We start from the raw sequence: 21,609 nt of genomic DNA, 5'->3' as shown, positions 1-21,609 counted from the left end.
TCCCTGTACCCGTCCCGCTCTCTCTGCAGGACGCCGCAGTGGACATGGGTGGCGCTCTGGGGCCGGCCCTGCTGCTCACCTCACTCCTCGGGGCCTGGGCAGGGCTGGGCCCGGGTCAGGGTGAGCAAGCTGTGACAGTGGCCGTGGTGTTTGGCAGCTCGGGGCCACCACACGCCCAAGTTCGCACCCGCCTCACCTCCCAGAGCTTCATGGACCTGCCTCTGGAGATCCAGCCGTTCACCGTGGGCGTCAACAACACCAACCCCAGCAGCCTCCTCACCCAGATCTGTGGGCTCCTTGGGGCAGCGCGCGTCCACGGCATTGTCTTTGAGGACAACGTGGGCACCGAGGCCGTGGCGCAGATCCTGGACTTCATCTCCTCCCAGACCCATGTGCCTATCCTCAGCATCAGTGGGGGCTCGGCTGTGGTCCTCACCCCCAAGGTGCCTGTCCAAACTCATGTCCTCTCACCCCTTGGGCGGGGAGCCAGGCTGGGGCTGCGGGAGTGGGGCTGAGGCTGGGCTGGGGAGAGACTTAGGTTCTGGGCGGCTGGGATGGGGCGGCACCAGCAGGGAGGTGGGGGCTGAGGGTATGACATGGGCGAGCTGTGGGAATGCTGTTCTCATGTTCTAGAAGATAAACGTTCTGGGCTACTTTCACATTGTGTCTGGATGAGGGGGTGTGGGTGGAGAGCTCATCTCTGGCTTTGGTGGGCAACCCTGGTCCACCTTCTCTCTGCTTCTCTGACCTTCCTCGGTCAAGCTCCAGACCCAGCAGCAGAGGGGCAGGCTGGGCAGAGAAGCTGATGCGGTTGACCGGCAGGGAGACCATCCAGTGGCAGGTCACCATCCCAGACATGGGGGAGGCGCGCCCTCACAGAGTTTGCATCCTGTGGGGAGAAAGTTCCAAACCCACATTCGTCTTCAGTCTCAGCTGACACCAGTGATCTAAAGGAAAAACGCAGGATGCCAGGAGGGTCTAAGAGGGCCCCCATTTGGGTAGGGGGCTGGTCAGAGAAGGTTTCTTTAGAAATATTGAAGGTGTGGAGGATGAGAGAGAGTTGGAAAGTTGTGTGGGGGTGGAGGAAGGGGGGACAGTGTTCCAGCCCAAGTCATCAGGTGGTGTGATGGCAGCCAGGTGGAAGGAGCTGGAGTTCTTGAGAGGAGGCTGGAGAGGAAGGTGAGATCCTGAGCACACAGGAAGATATTTGGTTTTTATCCTAAGTAATGGGGTGAGGGGTGCAAGATGATGTCGAGGGGAGATACCGATCTGGTTTGCCATTCTTTTATGATTATTATTTATTATGGAGAAATTTGAGCCTACATAGGAGAGTATAATGACCTCATGAACCATCCACCCTCTGCCAACCCCGCCCCATCCTTGTGTCCACCCACTCCCCCCCTTCTGTGTCATTTTGAGGCAAAACCGTATTGTCCCATCCGGAAATACTTCTCTATATATTTCTGATAGATAAGAGCTTAAAACCGAAACCAACATCCATGATCACATCTAAAAAACAAAATTCCTTAACACCATCAACTACCCAGGCAGTGTTCAAGTTTCCCCACTGTTTCATAAACATCTAAATGCTTATTCTGAAATGCGTTTGCTTGAATCAAGAAACAAATCCGGTTTCCACTAGTGATTGGCTGATGTCGTTTCGGAGCCTCCATCTCTAGGATCCTCCTCCATCTCTCTTTCTCTTGCAATTTGTTTGTTGAAGGAACTGGGTTGTCCTGTAGGGTTGTCCCGGATTTGCTCTTTATAAAAAGATTGGGACAGTCGTAGTGTGGTGAAATCCTGGGGGCCTGCAGGGGCAGCAGGGAGACCACAGTTGGGGGGGGGGGACGTGGATTGTGTTAGACCAGGCTCCAGCCCGCAGTGCCCTCGGCATTTGTGATGGTGGAGATGGTGGAGAGGAGGAACTTTCTCATCCCCAGGGCTCCGTAGAGGATGCTGTTTCCCTAGTTACCTTTGGACCCGACAGTAACTCTCAGCATGGTGGTTTTCTGCCTTAACAGGGTTTTAGAAAAATACAGACGCGCAGGGTCCCATCTCTGAGGTTCTGATTCAGCTGGTCTGAGGCAGCGCTTCCCAAACTGGCGGGCTCAAGAATCGCCTGAAAAGCTTGTTAAAATACAGATTCTTGGGCTCCATCCCCAGATTCTGATCCCAGGTGTGCGATGCGCCTGAGAATTTGCATTTCCAACAAGCTCCGCGGGGGCAGCGGACGCCGCGGGTCTTCGGTCCAGCATTGCTCGGGTGGGGGGCCGCTCGAGTAGCTTTAAAAGCCCTTCAGGTGATTCTAACGGGCAGCAGGGCTTAGGAACCACGTCGGGGGCGGGAGGCAGGTGTTGCGGCACGGGGCTCGCGGGACGAGCCGCGGGCGTCTAGGTCAGGGGACGGAGGGCGGGAACAGCAGTAGGGGCGGGGCGCTCCGCCCCCGCCCCGACTCAGGCCCCGCCCCCGCCCCGCCCCCAGGAGCCGGGCTCCGCCTTCCTGCAGCTGGGCGTGTCCCTGGAGCAGCAGCTGCAGGTGCTGTTCAAGGTGCTGGAGGAGTACGACTGGAGCGCGTTCGCCGTGATCACCAGCCTGCACCCGGGGCACGCGCTCTTCCTGGAGGGGGTGCGCGCCGTGGCCGACGCCAGCTACCTGAGCTGGCGGCTGCTGGACGTGCTCACGCTGGAGCTGGGCCCGGGCGGGCAGCGCGCGCACATCCAGCGCCTGCTGCGCCAGGTCGACGCCCCGGTGCTGGTGGCCTACTGCTCGCGCGAGGAGGCTGAGGTGCTCTTCGCCGAGGCGGCACAGGCCGGTCTGGTGGGGCCCGGACACGTGTGGCTGGTGCCCAGCCTGGCGCTGGGCAGCACCGACGCGCCCCCCGCCGCCTTCCCCGTGGGCCTCATCAGCGTCGTCACCGAGAGCTGGCGCCTCAGCCTCCGCCAGAAGGTCCGCGACGGCGTGGCCATCCTGGCTCTGGGCGCCCACGGCTACCAGAGGCAGCATGGTGCCCTGCCCTCCCCGGCTGGGGACTGCCGTGGCCACCCCGGGCCTGTCAGCCCTGCCCGGGAGGCCTTCTACAGGTGGGCACCTGCCGAGGGCATGGGAGGGGGCATGGCGCTTCCGGGGACCTGGGCTGCACTGAGCTTGGGTTCCCTGGCCACACCTCCCACTAGCTGTGTGCCCAGGGGCCAAGTTACCTCACCTCTCTGAGCTTAGTTTCCACAACTGAAAAAAAAAGCCAGGTGTGAGGATGTGTTGGGGATCGGGGAGGGGGTGTGTCAATACAGGAATAAGGTCACAGTCAGTGACACCTGGTGGTGGTGATGGCGTTGAGGTAGAAGGTGGGGGAGGGGGGCCTCTGGTCCTAGGCAGGGCTGCGGGGACACCCTGGTTTCTCTCCCCTACTGCAGGCACCTACTGAACGTCACCTGGGAGGGCCGAGACTTCTCCTTCAGCCCGGGTGGGTACCTGGTCCAGCCCACCATGGTTGTGATCGCCCTCAACCGCCACCGCCTCTGGGAGATGGTGAGAAGGGGGTGAGCCTGGGGTTCCATGGTATCCTCTCACTTTGTCCCCAGCCCCTCTTGTCCCACAGCTGAGCAGAGGGTCCCTTCTGTCCTTCATCCAGCCCCTCATCCTTCAGGCTGAGGCATCTGCACTGCACCAGGGTGGGTGAGGCCCCTCGGCTCAGGGCTCCCACGGACCCTCACCTCCCTCCACCATAGAACCTGTCAAGGGCTCAGCACCTAGTCCTGCCCCTGGGGGACTCACCCACAGCTGTGCTGGCCAGACGGACATGTGAACAAATAGAATTCAGGGAGATCAGTGCTTGAGGACAGATATGTGCAAAGCATTATGAGGGTACAGAGAAGGGCCAAAAATCAGTTCTACCTTCCAAGCAGAGAACTGGGGAAGGATTCAAAGAATTTGGGACATTTGGGCTGTGCCCTGGAGGGCTGAGTGGCAGCCCATCAGGAAGGGATACTAGCCTGGTCTATGTAGAAAGAGGGGCAGAAGGGTTTGAGGCATTTTTAAGTGACGTGTTTGGGGTGTGGCGGCTGAGGAGGAAGAGTGGGGTGAAAGGGGTCAGGTGGACATGAGTGGGGAAGGCCTTGAGTACTGGGGGAAGGACTTTATACTGAGGTCAGGTTCGGGGGAGTGGGGAGCGGAGAGAGACAGGCTTGGGTCTGGGCTCCAGGGTGATGCTGCAGGCCAGCAGCATTTTGGAGGCTAGATCGGAAAAGCGCAGGGACCAGAGGCTGGGAGGGGGCTGCAGGGAACCCTCCCTTCTGGTCCATGCCAAGCGCCTTGACCCAACTCTCCTGCTCCCCCAGTGCTCCTGCCCCAGATGTCCCTAGGTTAGGGAGGGGGATTCTTGGCCCTGGCAGGGCCCATCAGAGGCCCCACCTAGAGAGTGGGGGGATTTGGGCTGGAGGTCCCTGGCTGAAGCTGGTCACCCTTTGCAGGTGGGGCGCTGGGACCACGGCGTCCTCCACATGAAATACCCAGTGTGGCCTCGCTATAGCGCGTCTCTCCAACCTGTTGTGGACAGCCGGCACGTGACAGTGGCCACGCTGGAAGAGCGGCCCTTTGTCATTGTGGAGAGCCCTGACCCTGGCACAGGCGGCTGCGTGCCCAACACCGTGCCTTGCCGCAGGCAGAACAACCAAACCTTCAGGTCCGCGAGAATGTGCGGGAAGGCAGCTGTGTGCTGCCGCGATGGCAGCCGCGTGTGGTCTGCGCTTGGGTGAGGGGGGTTGGGGGCCATCTGCCAAACCGGGAGGAGCTGCGGGCTCTGACTTCTGGTGGTCTCTTGGTGGCAGCAGCGGTGACACAGCCCCCTACACCAAGCTTTGCTGTAAGGGTTTCTGCATTGACATCCTCAAGAAGCTGGCCAAGGTGGTCAAGTTCTCCTATGACCTGTACCTGGTGACCAATGGCAAGCATGGCAAGAGGGTTCGGGGCGTGTGGAACGGCATGATCGGGGAGGTAGGCCCGCCCCTAGGTCTACCTGAGCCCACCCCCCTGCTGGCTCGCCACCCCAGGCCCCACATATTGCTCAGCCACTGCCTTGTTCCTGTGCTGGGGGTCAGTCAGGGCAGGGCCTGGGCCCAGCTCCCGAGGCTCTCCCAGCTCGCAGGGAAGATGGGGTGTCACCAGTAATGTTCCCTGGGCTGGCCAGTACTTCTAGCGGAGCTCTGAGGACCCCAGATGGGAACAGCAGACTCAACCCTGGGGGTGCTGGCAGGGTGGCTGGGGGAGGCTGGGGAGGGTGCTCCAGCCGGTGAGCCACGTCCTTCAACTGGGGTCCGGCCCCCGTGGCCCCAGGTGTACTACAAGCGGGCAGACATGGCCATCGGCTCCCTCACCATCAACGAGGAGCGCTCCGAGATCGTGGACTTCTCTGTGCCCTTCGTGGAGACAGGCATTAGCGTGATGGTGGCCCGCAGCAATGGCACCGTCTCCCCGTCGGCCTTCCTGGGTGCGGCTCGGGGTGGGCAGGGAGGGCTCCGGGCTCTGAGGGGGATGCTTGGGAACAGGGAGATTGGGGCGGGCCTCAGAGGATCAGCGCGGCGGTGGGTGCCTGAGGCTGCAGGAGCATAGGGCGCAGAAGGAAGAGGTGAAGCCCGTGGTCCATTTTGAGCCCGAATGTCCGGTGAGGAGGGTGGAGGGGCCATTGTGAGGGGCAGGAAAGCTGGGAAGGCAGGCTGACTTCGGGAGGCATCTCCTGGGTAGGACACACTGGGGAGAAGCTCCACAGGGAGCGGGAGGAGCCGACCCAGAGAGTGGGAAATGGTGCCAGTTTGTGGCTTAATGGGAATTCAGCCTTTGCGCCAAGCCTCACACGAGCTGCTGAGGATGCGGCCATGGTCCTGGCTCACCAAGGGCCCTGTCAGCGGTCAGTGGGACTTGCAGTGTGAGGTTTGCAGGGAGCTACGAGGACAGGCAAGCCAGGAGCAGAGGAGAGAATCCCTTTTCTGCTGCATGGCTTTGAGCAAGTCACCGAAGCTCTCTGAGCAGGGTTCCTTAGCCGCACACAGGGGACAACAGACCCCACCCCGCAGGACGGGCATTGCATCAGGGCACCTGCTTACGGCAGTGACTCCTCCTTGCCCAGGGAGACTGAACCCATCGAGCAGACTTGTCGGAGCAGCTCAGTTGGGCTCCCCAGCTCCTGGGGCTCCTGGGGCTCCCGGGCCCTGTCAGTAGGATCAAAAGTGAGATTTGATCTCAAAGACCCTGATTCCAGGCAGAACCAGCAGCTTGTCCACGCTGGGCCAGGCAGGGCACGTCCAGACCAGGAGTGTGGTTAGCGGTGCTGGCAGGCGAGGGCAGAGAGGGAACGAGAAAATGCCTTGGGCAAGCAGCCCGTGGCTCCGGCTCCACTCTGTGGCAACTGGCCAGGTGGGGAGGACGAGAGGGAGGAGGATGGGGGATGGAGCAGGTTACAGGCCTTGCAGGATGGGGAATGGGAAGGGAGGGGAGAGCACATGGGGTGTAAAATCTCTTTCTGTGAAAGGAAGTTGTGGATGGGAGTGGGATGCACGGAAGTTTCCTGGGGTGATGGGATCCTGTCCCAGGGCAGAGAGGAGCGGAAACAGACTGCAGGAGAGCCTGACCTCCCTCTGTGCGGGTGTTCTCTCCTGGGCTCTGCTGCTCTGAGAGTCAGAGACCCCTTGGCTCGGACCTCGGGGCTGATGGCCCCACTCTGATGGGCACCTGCCTGCACCCGGTGCTCTGGGCTGTGGGTGGGAGGGATGGTAGAGAGGCCTCTGAGCTGCCTCCCTCTGTTCCCAGAGCCCTACAGCCCTTCCGTGTGGGTGATGATGTTCGTTATGTGTCTCACTGTGGTGGCCATCACAGTCTTCATGTTTGAGTACTTCAGCCCGGTCAGCTACAACCAGAACCTCACCAGTGGCAAGAGTAAGCTCTCAGCCGGACCTGGGAGGGGGGACCATGGGGTTGGGATGGAGGGGCGGGGCTCAGGGCCCCTCAGGGGCCCCCTGCAGAGAAGGCTGGATCTTGGGGGAGGTCTCTGGCTTGTGGTCAACCAGCAGGGGCCAATCAGATACATGAAAAAGAGAAACAAGGTGGGTTGGGTCGCCCTGGAGTGGGGATGGCTGGGGATGGGGCCCCACCCAGGACAGAGTGAAGACCTGAGTCCCTCTGTGCTCACCCTCTCACTCCCAGAGTCTGGGGGCCCATCCTTCACCATCGGCAAGTCTGTGTGGCTGCTGTGGGCACTGGTCTTCAACAACTCGGTGCCCATCGAGAACCCCCGAGGCACCACCAGCAAGATCATGGTCCTAGTCTGGGCCTTCTTTGCTGTCATCTTCCTCGCCAGCTACACCGCCAACCTTGCTGCCTTCATGATCCAGGAGCAATACATTGACACTGTGTCCGGCCTCAGTGATAAGAAGGTCCTGGGGCCACCACTAGCAGAGGGCAGGGGCTGCCAGGAAAGGGGGGCGTCTGGGACCCAGGAGGGGAACCTGAAATGGAGCAGGGAGCAGGAAGGAGTTGGGAGCCTGGTGAGGAGCGGCTGGGGCATGGGGTGTGTGGATGGAGGGCTCAGGTCCACTGAGTGACTTTGAGTAAGTCTCTTTTTGACCTGGCCTCAATGTCACCCTGTGTAAAACACAGGGGTGGCCTGGACAGTCTCTTGGGCTCTTGTGCCCTCATTAAGCAAGTGCAGACCCCGGGGCTGGGCCTAGGGGACGGGGTCGGGGAGGGTGATGCCTGCAAGGCTGGATGGAGGGTGATGAATGGCGCCTGCCCTCTGCCCACAGTTTCAGCGGCCTCAAGACCAGTACCCACCCTTCCGTTTTGGCACGGTGCCCAATGGCAGCACGGAGCGGAACATCCGCAGCAACTACCGAGACATGCACACCCACATGGTCAAGTTCAACCAGCGGTCGGTGGAAGACGCCCTCACCAGCCTCAAGATGGGGTGGGTCCTCCGCTCTGCACCCACCCTCTGACTTCTCTACCCACATGTCTCCCTGATGGCCAGCCTCAGCTCTGGTCCTTCCTAAGAGATGCAAGGTGGGGACATTGAGGCTGGGGTGTCCTGAAGGATTCTTGGAGAAGGGGGTAGGGAGGTCTTGGGACAGAGTAAACTTTCAAGCAAAACTGGATGCCCACTGTGCGGCCGAGAGATGCAGCTGAGGTCTTGATCAGGGTTCAACCTTGGCCTGAGGTGGTGGTTGTGACCTTCTTACGGTCCTTGGGGCATGGAGGGGCTGGGCAGAGAGGGCCTGTCCTCTGGGGGTAGAGTTCCCTGGTCTCTCTGAGAGGAGCGTAGGTGGGGTCCCTGAGCTATGGAGGGGGATCTTTTCTGTATCCAGGACCCAGGAGAACCAGAGAAGGCTCTGCCCACCCATCTCTCCTGGTCAGTGCCCAGCGGGCTCCTACGGCCTAGCTTCTTGTCAGGCCCCAGGTTTGGTGTCCCCACCTCACATGACCCCTGGCCTGTCCCCAGGAAGCTGGACGCCTTCATCTATGATGCCGCTGTCCTCAACTACATGGCGGGCAAGGACGAGGGCTGCAAGCTGGTCACCATTGGCTCTGGCAAGGTCTTTGCTACTACTGGCTACGGCATCGCTATGCAGAAGGACTCCCACTGGAAACGGGCCATAGACTTGGCGCTCCTTCAGTTCTTGGGGGATGGTGGGTGCTGCTGCTGGGGGCTTGGGGCCCTGGGTGGGTCATGGAAGCTGAGGTGGGGACAGCTGCCTGATGGCTGGTCAGCATCTCCATTACTGTTCTGAGTCCCAGGGCCTGTGGGCAGGAAGAGGTCTCTGGGAGTGAGAGCTGGGCCTGTGGGTGGGGGTATCTGGAGGGACTGCCTGAAGACCTGGGGAAGGGGTGGGCTTGCCAGGAGGGCGTGGAGGATAGGACTAAATGAGAGTCTCTTGGAAGGGCAGGAAGACAGGAGGAAGCTCGGGCCACACCCTGGGGCTATGGGAGGAGGCTCAGATCCTTTCTTTTTTCTCTAGACCCCTCTCAACCATTTCCATCTTGAGATCACCTAGGGTAGTGCCAGGGGCCTGCCCAGTCCCAGAGCCGGGGGCCCAGGCTTGCCTTGGTACCAGCGGCTCGCACGTGTAAGCAGTCCACTTAACCTGTGGACCTGTTCAGTCCACTGTTCAGTCCAGCTGAAGCTGCCCCCAAACCCAGAGGCTTCAGTGCCATAAGATAAAACTGTGATTTTCCATCAGTATCACAGAATGAGAATGATAGGAATGAAGGTGCTGTGGTGTCCTCAGGGGCCTAGGCCTTTTGTCTCTGTGCGCCCAGCTCTGTGCCTGGCATGGAGATACCCAATAAGTTTCACCCAGAAGTGAATGATAACATCGACCCAGTCAGCAAACTCTTCGTGGGTCTGTGGCAGGGCGGGGGTGCAGGGGTGGGCATGGCAAAGGCACATCTCACCTACCCCAGCCCCCCACTCTGCTTTCCTTTCTTCCTGCTCATTGACAACGCCCACCCCCCTCCTTCTGCCCCCGCTGGGCTAGATCCCTGGTTGGTCCTGCAAGGGGGTGGCACCCTGGTGAGCCCTGGGAGGCTCTTTCCTGAGCCGGGCGTGTCGTCCCCCCAACTCCCGCCATCCCCACCCTTGCCAGGGGAGACCCAGAAGCTGGAGACAGTGTGGCTCTCAGGGATCTGCCAGAATGAGAAGAATGAGGTCATGAGCAGCAAGCTGGACATCGACAACATGGCTGGCGTCTTCTACATGCTGCTGGTGGCCATGGGGCTGGCCCTGCTGGTCTTTGCCTGGGAGCACCTGGTCTACTGGAAACTGCGTCACTCAGTGCCCAGCACGCCTCGGCTGGACTTCCTGCTGGCCTTCAGCAGGGTGGGTGGCGCCACCCCAGCCCAGGCAGGCCCGTGCTTTAGGGGCACCAACCCAGTTAAGGCAGAGCTGGCCACAGCCCCACTTACTGATGTGAAAACCGAGGGCCTGCCAGCATCACACAGCAGATGAGAAGCAGATCCACTCTGCCGCAGGCGGGGCAGGATCTCGGAGCCCGGCTGGCGGGTCCGAACCCTCACTGCTACTGACAAGCTGTGTGCCTTTAGGAGGAGAACCTCTTGGAGCCTCAGGCTGCTCCTGGGCAATTGCGCTCACAGTGGCCCAGTGCCCGGCGCATAGGAGGCGCTTAACAAATGTTAGTTGCTTCCTAGGACTTGGGTTGACGGGGCTGGTGCTTGGACCCAGAGGTGGGCGGTCCCTGAGCGGGGCTGGCCGCTCACGGCTGTCTCTTCTCGGCTACCCAGGGCATCTACAGCTGCTTCAGCGGGGTGCAGAGCCTGGCCAGCCCCGCGCGGCCCCCCAGCCCGGACCTGACCGCCGGCTCGGCCCAGGCCAGCGTGCTCAAGATGCTGCAGGCGGCACGCGACATGGTGACCACGGCGGGCGTGAGCAGCTCCGTGGACCGCGCCGCGCGCACCATCGAGAGTTGGGGCAGCGGCCGCCGCGCGCCCCCGCCGCCCGCCTGCCCCGGCCCGCGGCCGCCAACCCCCGGCCCGTCCCCCGAGCCCAGCCCCACGGGCTGGGGACCGGCAGGCGGGGGCCGCGCCACGCCGGGGCGCAGAGCCCCGCAGCCCCCGGGCCGCCCCCCGACGCCCAGGCCGTCGCTGCCCGACGTCTCCCGGGTGTCGGGCTGGGCCGCTCGGGAGGCGCGGCAGCAGTTGCCGGCCGGGCGCGGCGGGAGGCTCCTCTCGGGCTCCGAGCGGCGCGCGCTCCCAGAGCGCCCCCTGTCTCCGGAGCGCTGCCACTACAGCTCCTTCCCTCGAGCCGACCGGTTCGGGCGCCCCTTCCTCCCGCTCTTCCCGGAGCCCCCGGCGCCAGAGGACCTGCCGCTACTCGGGCCGGAGCAGCTGGCTCGGCGGGAGGCCCTGTTGCGCGCGGCCTGGGTCCGGGGCTCACGCCTGCGCCACGCTTCCCTGCCCAGCTCGGTGGCCGAGGCCTTCGCCTGGCCCAGGTCTCTGCCCGCGGGGTGCGACCACCCGGCCTGCGTGCACTTGGCGCAGGAGCCGGCGATGAGGCTGCCGTCCTACCGGGAGGCCTGCCAGGGGGGCGTGTGGGCCAGGGTCCCCGCCTGGCCGCACAGACAGCACGCCTGCCTGCACGCCCATGCCCACCTGCCGCTTTGCTGGGGGGCTGTGTGTCCCCCTCTACCACCCTGTGCCAGCCACAGCCCCTGGCTCACTGGGGCCTGGGGGCCTCCGGGGCACAGGGGCAGGACCCTGGGGCTGAGCACAGGCTACAGGGACAGTGCGGGGCTGGAAGAGGTCAGCAGGGTGGCCTGTGGGACACACGGCTTCCCTGGACCTTGTACCTGGAGGCGGATCTCCAGCTTAGAGTCAGAAGTGTGAGGGGTCAACGACGGTGGTTCCTGGTCAGCTGGATTGTCTGCCTGGCGCTGTCAGGGTTAATGGGGCAGGTGACGTGGACTTTTCTGGCTTCTGCCTTGAAATCCTGGCTGTGGCCCCCCGGCGACAGATGTCTTCCACGGTCAGTTCGGTGACCTCGGCAGTCTTAGGTCCTGGTGTGGGCTGGGTGGACTCTTGCTGTCCTCTCATGCAAAGCCCTTCCCACCTGTCCTGGAGTCACCAGGAGCAGTGGGCTCTCCCTGACCTGCCCTTAGCTGTTCTTAGTCATGGTTGCTGGGGGCCTGGTGTGGGGGAGCATGGAGACTGGAACCCCAAGGCTGGGGCAGGGCTGTCCCACTCCTTGCTCTCCCTGTCCGCAGTTTCTTCTCAGAGCATCTGGGGCATTAAACAAATCTTTTACAACCCACTGGTGCTGGCTGCCTCATGCGGCCTCCCTGCAGGGGGCACACCACAGCCTGCAGGCAATAGGAGCACACTGGGGGTGTCCCAGGCAGGGTGTCTGCCTAGGGAAGGTGAGCAGCTCCCTATGGGGGAGTATCTGGGAGATGAGGCCAAGGGCGGGCTCGAGGCAGCAGAAGCCACTTGGTATTCAGTGCCGGCTCCGACCCGCCCTGGAGCTGGATGTGACAAATGTGTTCAGCATGGGGGCTCGGGTGGCGATGGACGCAGTTCATCCTTCAATCTCCTTGAAGAGAGGCTCATGCCAGAGGCTGTGGGTGTCCTGCCTTGCCAGGGGTCCACCTGGGAGCCTGACGGCTAGCGGTGGGAATGGGAGGTCTGCTGTGGGGAGCCTCCTGGGCTCTCCTGGGCCCCGACCGGCCTGCCGGCCCTGCAAGTCTGGCACAGGCGGCTTCTGCAATCAGACACGGCTCAGCCCTGCTGGTGCCGGGGCTCCTCGTGGGGGGTCAGAGCCCCAGGTCAGAGAATCTGCCCGATGTCTCAGTCCTTCATCCTCCCTCTGGGCTCCCCGCCCTGCTCCCTGCCCCCACGTCCTTGCTCTGTCACATGTCATCATTTCGGGACCATGTAGAAGGACGGCTCTTGCTTACAATTTTCAATGCTTTCCCACCTCTCGTGTCGTTTATCTCCCACAACCACTCTGTGCTGCAAACGAGCCCTCATTCTCCCACTCATTCCACAAACACGGTGCGACTGGTGCCGTCAGACCTCGGCTAGTGTGAACATGGAAAGCCTGAGGCCTTGCTGTCCTTGACAAGTAGGGGGAGGCAGGGCAGAAACTACCTCCATGTAACAAGGAGGGGACCAGAGAGGGCAGGGCTCAAGGCCAACACACGAGCAGCCACTGCCCCTGGCCCGTACCCTTTCCCACGCAGCTCTTGTGGTTCCCGGGCTCCGAGTAGTCCACGACTGCAGGTGAGGCCATGAAAACTGGTTTCTTTGTTTGGTTTTAGGCGTGAGAACAGCTGAAATGGTGGAGCAGGAGAAACGTTTTCTTAAGATTTATTTATTTACGAGAGAGAGAAACTTTAGCAAATTCTGCAGTGTGGAGCCTGACGCAGGGCTTGATCTCATGACTCTGAGATCATGACCTGAGCCTAAACTAGGAGTCAGACCCTTAACTGGCAGTGCCACCCAGGCGGCGCCCCTGGAGGGGGGGAAATTTCTAACATTGCTCCTTTCCCGGCTGGACAGCCGGACTCTGCCATGGATGGGTGGGCCCCGTTCCATTACAGGCAATGTCATGTCCTCTGCCCTGTGGATTTTCACCCATCCAGGTCTCAGCCACAGGTGGTAAATGTGGGTCTAGGTGAGTGCTCGAGGCCAGTGCCCTGGGAGTTGACCTTGACTATAGCGGCGGGTGGTGAGACAGTTAACTGTTGGCTACTGGCCCCCGGACCCGGCGGACCCCTCCTGCTTCCTGACTCTGAGCACAGCTCTGGGTGGAAGGCTGCAGCCGGTAGGCTGGGAGGAGTCTGGAGGTCCAGGCTGCTCTCCGCTCACTGCCCAAGATCATTAATAACCAGGAACTGGAAAGATAATTAAAAGCCAAATGTGAAGCTGAGCCTGCTGCGGGCTGGCTCCGAGGAGGGGCCCATCTTGCTCCTGGAGCCAGGCTCTTGGCTAATTCGTTCCTGCTCCAGGAATGTGTTCTGGGGAAAAGCGAGCCCCACGGGAAGTGGAGGCAGGGAGGATGCCTCCCCCAGGTTCAGAGCCTGCTTGGTCTGGCTCCCCAGCCTCCTGTTCAGAGCCGTGGTGCTCCCTGCACCTCTGCGGGAGGACCAAGGAGGGGCCCTGCACCATGGAGAGGGGCAGAAAGCCTGCCAGGGGAGAGGAGGGAGCCGTGTCGCAAGGCCATGGACGATCAGTCATCATAAACGAGGGTCTGTGTAGCACAGAGCAAGCTGAGTCCGCCCAGACACCAGATACCTCGATGCTGGCTTTTTCTTTGGGTGGGATACACGGGGAGGGAGGCGTCAGTCACCCGTCCCAGCGGCAGGAGCTCCGGTGTCACCCTGCTGCTGCGTGGCTGCTTCCCTGTCTGGCTTTCCTGAGAAGCTCATTGGCCACCCCACCTCTCTCCTGGGGCCTGTGAGTGGGCAGGGGTCGCAGGGCTTTACCAAGGGCGGGCATGATGGCCTCGATCAGAACACCTGGGCTTCAGTCCTGGCACCAGAACTCTCCAGCAGGGCCTCAGTTTGGCTCCTCAGTTCCTGGAGCCAGAGAGAGACCACTTTCTCCCCCAAAGCCCTCTAGACCCTGAAGAATTCAGACCAGTGTCCCATTTCGAATCATAGCAGTCAGTTGCCACAGGACAATTCCTCAGGAGGCTAAGAAACCAGCAGGTGCCGGGGACCCAAACCAGGGTCTCCGGTGACTCCTGGGTGTGTGGCGATAAGCGCAGTTATGGCTGGCAAGTGACGAGAGCGCCAAGCGTCAGGAATAAGAGCTTTGTCGAGCACTTTATTGAGCACTTCAGTTCCCACAACTGGTCAGCGCGGCAGGTCCTGTCCCCCCCACCCCCCGTCACATAGGACGGGGAGGGGCATGGAGGCTCGGCCCTGCAAGGGGCAGCTCCAGCTTCTTGATCCACGTTCTCAATCCCCAAATTACACCAAGGTTCATGCGGAAAGCACCCAGCACTGTGCCTGCCACACACCAGGCCCTCGGGAAGCTCTTCTTCCTTTTTGCCACAGACACCATGAGCCCCAGCCCCGGGCCGGGGGAGAAGGTTTGCAAAGCTCGCTCCTGCAGTCCTGGGTCTCGGCTTCAGAAGAGCAGCTTTGCAGTGGCTGTTAGCACAGCCGACCCGGGGTCAGCCCTTCCCGGGAATCCGACACCACGCAGAAGACAGGTGGGGACAAGCGCGGTCATGCAGCCCCAGGGCCTGGTCCTGCCAGGCTCCACCCCGGGGCTGGATTCCCGGGAGCCGGGGCGCAGCCCCCCTCCTCCAACACTCCGACCTCAGTCTGCCCATTGCTGAGGCTGCTCCGGGCCCCCATGTGGCGAGAACAGCTGTGTCACTAAGGGCCTGGCAAGGTGCCCGCGGCCCACCTTCCACCACGCAGCAGTGCCTCCCAGCCTGTCACCTGCCATCTGCCCCATCCATAAGCCAGCAGCCGCCTCTCTGGCCTCAGGTGAGGGGACAGGCAGGAGCCACTGGTGCCAAGGCCCAAGGGAACACGGCCTCCCTCCTTGGCCCCGCCTGCCCTTGGGGCCAGTCTGGATGAAAGGCACCAGGTGGAGGCTGTTGAGTTTATGCGCTGCTCCCCGGCCTCCTCTGTGGCCTCCTCCTCAGCCCTCCCTGCCACTGACCCGGGGGGCCCAGCTGTAAAATGGAGATCACGACCCGACTCGCCCACCTGACCACACCAACGGAAGCGCTTGCAGTCACGCGTGAACAGGCATCATCGGGCTCTGGCTGGCTGCTGGGGTCCTCTCCCCATCGCCCTAAGCTCCCCTGGCTATCAGAAGGAGAGAGGAAGACGACCCCATCTGACCTCCAGGTGGTCAGACAGCAGGTGAATGCCAAGGAGCAAAGGAGCCCAGACAGCAGCCATGGCGAGCACCCGGGCTCACCGTCAGGGACGTGGCCACCCATGGCGGATTCGGTCCCTCCAGGCCCGGGGCTGCTGGGCTTGGAGGCGGGGTACCCGACTGTCCTGCTGTGTGCATCCACACTGTCACATAAATCGACGTGGGCTTTATAATGCTAATAAATTCACATCCAATATTTGGTTTGGAGCCTGGGGTGGCAGAATGACTTAATTTGCTTTGCCCTTAAGCAAGAGGGGATGTAACTGGAGAGGGCTAAGTACGGATGTTTTGTGTTTCTGGCCAGCAGCGGGGCAGCTCCAGGGAGGGCCACTGAGTGCCTGCGCTTCCCCACCCCCCGGGAGCCCTCCCTGCTCTGCCCAGTGGGGGCTGGGGCTTTCCGGGAAGAAGCCGCCGTGGCAGATGGGGAACGGTGGTCTTGTTTTCACATGGATGGAAAATCACAATACTTGGGGATGGACTAAGATGCGTGACAACAGTGAGAACGCAGACCACGGCCAATCACACATGGCCCGGGGCTCTCACAAGCTATGGAGGGCGCCTGTGGACTCCCCAGTTCCTACATATCCCAGGTCTTCCTCCATCTCCTTCCGAGACCACCAGGGGCCCCAGGAGAGCCAGTGTGGTCACTCTGTCCAAGGAATGAACACCGTGCGGTGCAGGAGACTATGAAGGTTCCCAAATGTGGGCTGAGCAAGGCACTGAAATCAAAGGGGGGGGGGTGTTGGGGACCTGAGACCCCACCCCAGACAGGCAGCTCCAGGTCAAGCTGCTCTGGGCTCCAGGACAGGTGGGCCAGGCCCAGGGCTGGGGGCACGCCAGGGAGGGTCAGGAAGGACCCCCAGGTCCTGAAGCAGAAGGCACATTGAAAATGCAGAGTTCACTAGTCACCTGGGTTTCCAAGAAGGCTGGCCCAGCAGACGCATGCATGCTTGTGACAGGGATGGGACCACGGAAGAGCTGGCGAGGCGGCCAGAAACCCACCCCTCCTTCCGTAAGAATGGTGCTCCATCTCACTCCACAGCACCCACAGCCTGGCTCAAAGGGAGCCACCTTTAGTACTGGAGAGGGAGCGGGGACAGCCAAGCCTGCGGCTGCCCACAGGCCTGACCTCTTAGAGGGTGGGAAGCAGCGCCTGCTCACCACCTCATGCTGAGGGAGCTCCCAAGCCACTGTGATGGCGGCTGGGGGAGGGTTCCCTTTCGTGGTCCTTACACACTGCCCCCTGTACGGCAGGAGACCCTGTGGGCCCCATGCGGCAGTCAGGAGAGCAGAGGATCCCTTCGAGGGATCACAGGCTCTGGGCTTTAAACCATCTCCTGGGCTGAGTCACCAGGGGCTCAGGAGCTCAGGACAGGTTGGCACCCACGGCAGGGGCCCTCACAGCAACAGTCCAGGGACCTGGTGCTGATCAGCACTTCCTGTTCTCGTCACGGGGGCTGGCCAGGCCTACTCCAGGCCTGAGGGGAAGGTGGGACCTGTCTGTCCCCGGCAATCCCCGTGGGGAGCAGGGTGAGGGCCTGGGAGTGGCTCTGAGGCAGCGGCTACTAGTGGAGCAGATTCCCCAGACAAGGATGCACGAGGGGCTGGGACAAAGGAGGGGACGTGGTGTCTGGTATAAACAGTGGCAGTGCCAGCACTGTCTCCACTGGTGCAGGAGGAGCCTGCCTGGTGATTGGTAGGGGCTGTGAGTAGAGCAGTGGCCCAGCGTGGAGTCTGGGGCAGCCGTGTGCCCAGGCCACACAGCTCGGCAGGCTGGGGCCAGCTCCACGCAGGAGGGCCCGGGGGAAAGGTCACCTGGGGAGTGAGGCGCAGCACAACTGCACAGAATCCTGGTTGTGGGGGGAGAAGACCCCCAGCCGGAGATGTGGAGGGTCCCCTCCGAGAGTCCGGCCTCGCCTGCCCCAAGGAACCCTGGGAAGGAGCTGGCTCTTGGCTCTGCAGGGGGGAAGGTGAGCGGGGGCGCCAGACCGGAGCCCCCACCTCTCTTACCAGCAGACACATCCCGCCATCAGGCCTTGGTCTCGCTGAGGACGATGTTGGCGGTGACGAAGAAGAAGCAGGAGAAAGCCCAGAGCAGCACAAAGCCCACCCAGAAGGTGTGGCGGAAAGGGGACCTATGCTTGTTGACTGTCCCGTAGCCCAAGGTCAACTGGGTGTCCTTGCGGCAGTGGTAGACCAGGAAGGCGGGGATGACATACTGGATGCCCGTGCCCGCGTAGGCCCCCGTGATGCCCACCAGGGACTCCAGGTCATGGGTGCAGAAGGCCACCAGCACCGGGGGCAGCAGGGTGATGGTGGGGAACACCACACGGTCCACGACCCAGGGGTACGTGCCGCCCTCGCGGTGGAAGAGCGTCTTCCAGTTGTTGCGGAGGGTCACGGCGATGATGGGGAAGTTGGTGCTGATGGTGAAGACCGGGAAGAGGCCGAGGAAGAAGCGCACAGCGGCCGAGCTCACGACGTCACAGCGCGCGAAGTTGAGGGTGTACATGTCCATGAGGCTGTCGCCGCGGAAGCAGAAGATGGCCGTGAAGCAGAGGAGGCCGTAGAAGGCGAGGATGAGCACGTAGTCCAGGAAGACCAGGCATGTGAGGCGGCGCTTGGAGGACACAGGTGTGACGAGGGACGGCAGAGAGTGCTGGCACATGAAGGAGTAGACGCACACGCCGAACAGGTTCCGGACCCCGGAGAGGTCGGCCAGGGCCGGGTGCCCCTCCCGGTGCCCGTGCCCGATGCGGACCAGCGCCAGCACGATCATGATGGCGAAGGCTGCAAGACAAGAGGGCGGTCAGCCGGCTGAGCGGAACTGGCCCTCCCTGGGGTAGTTGTTGGTCTGAGGCATCCACCAGGGCCTGGAGCTCCGTGAGAATTGTGAAGTTCACGTACCCTGATGGCCACATGCTGGGGCCACTGCTGACTGTGCTCCCTCTCCCCAGTGTCTCTCGGGGGATCTGGGCATGAGAGGGGCTGTGCTGGGGCAGCGGGCAGGGTGGCCCCACGCCGTCTTCCCTGAGGAGTGTGTGGTCCTGGCCCGGTGCTGCTCGGCCCCCCTGAGGGGCTTTCTTGGAGCCCCTACCACTCCCTGACCTGGCGCAAGCCTGGGGCAGAGTCAGGTTCACTCCTAGACAGACGCTAGACTGTCTGCGGCTCGGGGCCCCTCCCCGTGGGGGAGGCTGGGGGTCTCCCTGCTGTCCCCTCAGGTCACATCACATTCCCTGGAGCCCAGGAACGAGGCCTTTCTCCTGGGATTCACAGAAAGCCAGCCCAGGGTCTTCCCGCAATGACAGCTGGGAGTGGCAGCAACAGGAATGTCATCTATTACTTTTAATCGGAACTGTCTGACAGAGAGGACAGGAGCGGGGCGGGAGCAAGGGAACAGGCCTGTGCAAATTGCCAATAAAGAAGATGATTTGTTTCTTCCTCAGGCTGCTCCGGTCCCTGCGGCTCCTGACTCTGGGCGCCCCCCCCACCCTCACTGCTCGAGATGCCGCCTTCTGCGCCCTGCCATGTCAAGGGGAAAGCAGCGACCCGGCTCCTGTGGGGGTCTTAGCCCCGGGAGCTGTCTCTGGAGGGTGGAGAGGGGGTGACAGCACAGTCTGGGACCCTGGCAGCCTGGCTCATCACATGTCTGGGGCTGAGGGCAGGAGGGTGTGCAGGGCAGAGATCCGAGTAGAAGGACCACACAACGCGAAGTGCACTGGGCCGGGGTGGAGGTGGGGTCCCCCGTGTGCCAGCGAGTCTGTCTGGGGACCAGAAAGGGTCACAACACGAGCTGAGCAGTCAGGCGGCTGTACCCGGCAGACTGAAGCAGGGGAGGGGAGGCGCGGGGAGGCACGGGGACCGCCTGGGGATGAGCTCTTCAGGAGGCGGTGGCCCGCAGTTCTGCAAGATTCAAACCCCGCTCTGCCACCACCGTCTCATGTGTCACCTTGTGACCTGGTGCTACTCGCAGCTTGGAAAAAGGCGAGCTTTCTTCACTCTTTCTCCACACTTTCTCCTGTGGCTCGGCCTCAGGGCCCTGGGCGTGGTGGGAGAAGGCGGAGAGCCAGCAACCCCGAGTCACGGCTGCCTCGCGCCGCGGGTGCTGTAGTGCCCCCTGCCCACCTTCCTCCTCCACGCCCCACCTCCAGGGAGTGGTGGGACACACAGGCTGGCTGTCTTCAAGGGGTGCTGTCTGCGCAGCCCTGGCTTTCCCAACCGCAAATACACCAATTTACGGAGGTTCCCCAAGACAGGACGTGGGGTTTTTAAAGCACACGGAGGCGTGGACAACCTCCATCCTCGATGTATGGCTACTGACGGGTGGCTTCTGGAGTCACCGGCTTGGGAGCTGCGTGTCCTTATGTCAATGATGATACGGGGCATTTTCTAGAACTTTCAGGTGGCTCACAAAGGCATGGCTATGGGAGATAAGAAAACTTGTCTCACCAGCTTCGGTACTTAGGCTTACATCACAGTGGGATCACCTGGATTAGTCGCCCGCCTTGTTCTCTTACTAGAGTCGATTTCCAAAAACTGGATCTACCCCCAGGGGCTAGATGTTGGATCCCATCCAGGAAAGAAGATGCCAGAGGCTGTTGGGAGGCGCTTCCAGCATTAAAGAGTGGCAGCTCCTGGACAAGGCCCCGGAGGGGGACAGGCTCGGCTCACCCGGGGGCCAGCCCCCCCCCTCCCCCATGAGCTCCACTCCCGTGAGCCCCACGCCGCGCCACTTTCTCGAAAGCTCACACATCACACAAGCCGCGGGACTTGGCAGCACAGGAAGGCAGTGGTGCTCCATCGTCCCCCGGATCCTGACTGAGTGCCTGCCGGGGGCCGCTTACTGCTCCAGTCAGGGGAAGGGGGGGCATTTGTGGGAGCACCGCACTCCGAGCTGAGCAGCTCTCTCGAGGAAGGGCACCCCATGTTCCCAGAGCAGGCGCCCAAGGAACGCCGCCTGGGCTTGGATGCACCGAGGACTGGCTCTGTGACAGGAGCCTCGGCAAGCCTTGGGAAGGGATAGTGGGAGTGTGAGGCCGGGTAGCCTTCGGGTCCCCCCACACTTCCTTGCCCCCATCACTGCGAGGACACAGGGTGGGTGCTGGCCTCTTCTCAGGAGTGGAGAGGCAAAGGCAAATGTTCTGGCCTGGTCTCCCAGTTGGCAAGTTCAGAAGAAACCGGGGATACCCCGACTTCATATTGTGATAGAGGAACAGAGAGAGAAGGGATGGGAATGAAGCAGGACCAGGTCCTGGACTAGAGGCACCGGGACTCACCCCGGCGCTGCGTCTGGCCCCTCCCCCTGCGACCACACCCCCTCACCCCTGGCTCCTCCCTCCCGTGCCCACCAGAGGAGCAGAGTTCAACAGCCATCTCCTAGACTGATGGTCCCGTCCCTGGGAGACAGCTGCTCCCCAAACTCATTAGGCCTCATAATAAATCAAGATGAAAGGAGGGTGATGGGCGTGAGCGACAGACTGTCAGGAAGCACGACAGAGAGCAGGGTTCTGAGTGTCCATGGATGTCCGGCACTCGGCCGGCCACTGCCAGAAGCTCTTGCGCCAACCTGGCCATGGCTGGGTGGGAGGTATGGACAGACACTGCATGGAGCGGTGAGCGCTCCCTGAAGCCTTGCTGACCGGGTCTGCGGTTCCCCGGGGCAGGGGTCTCTCTGACCCTCCCACGCCACGCTCAGAGAGCCCAGGGGAGGCGACCAGGGTCACAGCCCACATTCCCCTGCATCCTCGCCGGAACTCACACTCCAGGGGGTGAGGAGACGCAGCGAGTTGCCAGGGTGGATTCTGTGGTGGGGAAGGAGGTGAGGGCCTGACACATGTCACATGAGGAGTGGCTGTTGGCCTTGGGTGGCACAGCTGCGAGGTGATGAGGCAGGACAAGAGACTTCTCTTTAAATAGCTGAAGTAACAGCTCATGTGAAAAACTTGCATTTGTTTCGTGTAGCTCATGGCCCAGCTGGGACCACCCACCCACCCAACAAAGCCGTGCTGAGTGCCCAGGCCCACGCACACTTCTGGGCAGTTGGGGACAGTGCACTAAGCAGATACCCTGTGTCGGGAGGCCACCGTCCAGGGCAACTGATGGAAGTTGCAGAGGCAAATTGGAACAAAAGAGAGAACTGGTAACAGCCACATTAGCTGCAGGGTAGGTGATGAGATCCCCATTGTGGGAGGAGTCCAAGTCCTATCGAAGCTC

General features: G+C 61.8%; 2 protein-coding genes across 4 annotated transcripts in view; one reads left to right on the top strand and one right to left on the bottom strand.

Annotated features, from left to right (window-relative positions):
* The first annotated feature begins 11 nt into the window (after nt 1-11).
* LOC111160373 (glutamate ionotropic receptor NMDA type subunit 2C) lies at nt 12-11,382 on the top strand. 2 transcript variants are annotated; one of them, XM_022523450.1, is made up of 13 exons: nt 45-443; nt 2,482-3,080; nt 3,411-3,525; nt 4,467-4,678; nt 4,824-4,989; nt 5,329-5,482; nt 6,799-6,924; nt 7,192-7,421; nt 7,791-7,951; nt 8,483-8,670; nt 9,627-9,859; nt 10,282-10,842; nt 10,924-11,382. In XM_022523450.1, exons 1-13 carry the CDS (start codon nt 45-47, stop codon nt 11,380-11,382), a joined length of 3,603 nt encoding a protein of 1,200 aa, XP_022379158.1. The 2 variants fall into 2 exon arrangements, with proteins under 2 accessions (XP_022379159.1, XP_022379158.1); XM_022523451.1 differs by having other exon boundaries at nt 12-443; nt 10,282-11,382.
* Nucleotides 11,383-14,295: 2,913 nt separating this feature from the next.
* The window catches only part of LOC111160376 (transmembrane protein 104), a 52,920-nt gene continuing 45,606 nt past the window's right edge, over nt 14,296-21,609 (bottom strand). For both annotated transcript variants that reach the window (XM_022523454.1, XM_022523455.1), the window contains exon 9: nt 14,296-18,186. In XM_022523454.1, the coding sequence (XP_022379162.1) occupies nt 17,426-18,186 (761 nt within the window). In that variant the 3' untranslated portion in view covers nt 14,296-17,425. The remainder of the gene's footprint in view (nt 18,187-21,609) is intronic.

This window comes from Enhydra lutris, unplaced genomic scaffold, assembly GCF_002288905.1.
Source record: "Enhydra lutris kenyoni isolate GAN:26980312 unplaced genomic scaffold, ASM228890v2 scaffoldscaffold75, whole genome shotgun sequence".
Classification (NCBI taxonomy): domain Eukaryota; kingdom Metazoa; phylum Chordata; class Mammalia; order Carnivora; family Mustelidae; genus Enhydra; species Enhydra lutris.
The sequence above is the reverse complement of the archived record's forward strand: the minus strand, read 5'-3'. Positions and strand labels throughout refer to the sequence as shown.

Bases quoted from the DNA above. Each gene is read 5' to 3' on its own strand.
- LOC111160373 (XM_022523451.1), top strand. From the start codon at position 45: ATGGGTGGCGCTCTGGGGCCGGCCCTGCTGCTCACCTCACTCCTCGGG. The intron at 3,526-4,466 runs GTGAGAAGGGGG...CACCCTTTGCAG, and splicing joins GCCACCGCCTCTGGGAGATG to GTGGGGCGCTGGGACCACGG. The intron at 6,925-7,191 runs GTAAGCTCTCAG...TCTCACTCCCAG, and splicing joins GAACCTCACCAGTGGCAAGA to AGTCTGGGGGCCCATCCTTC.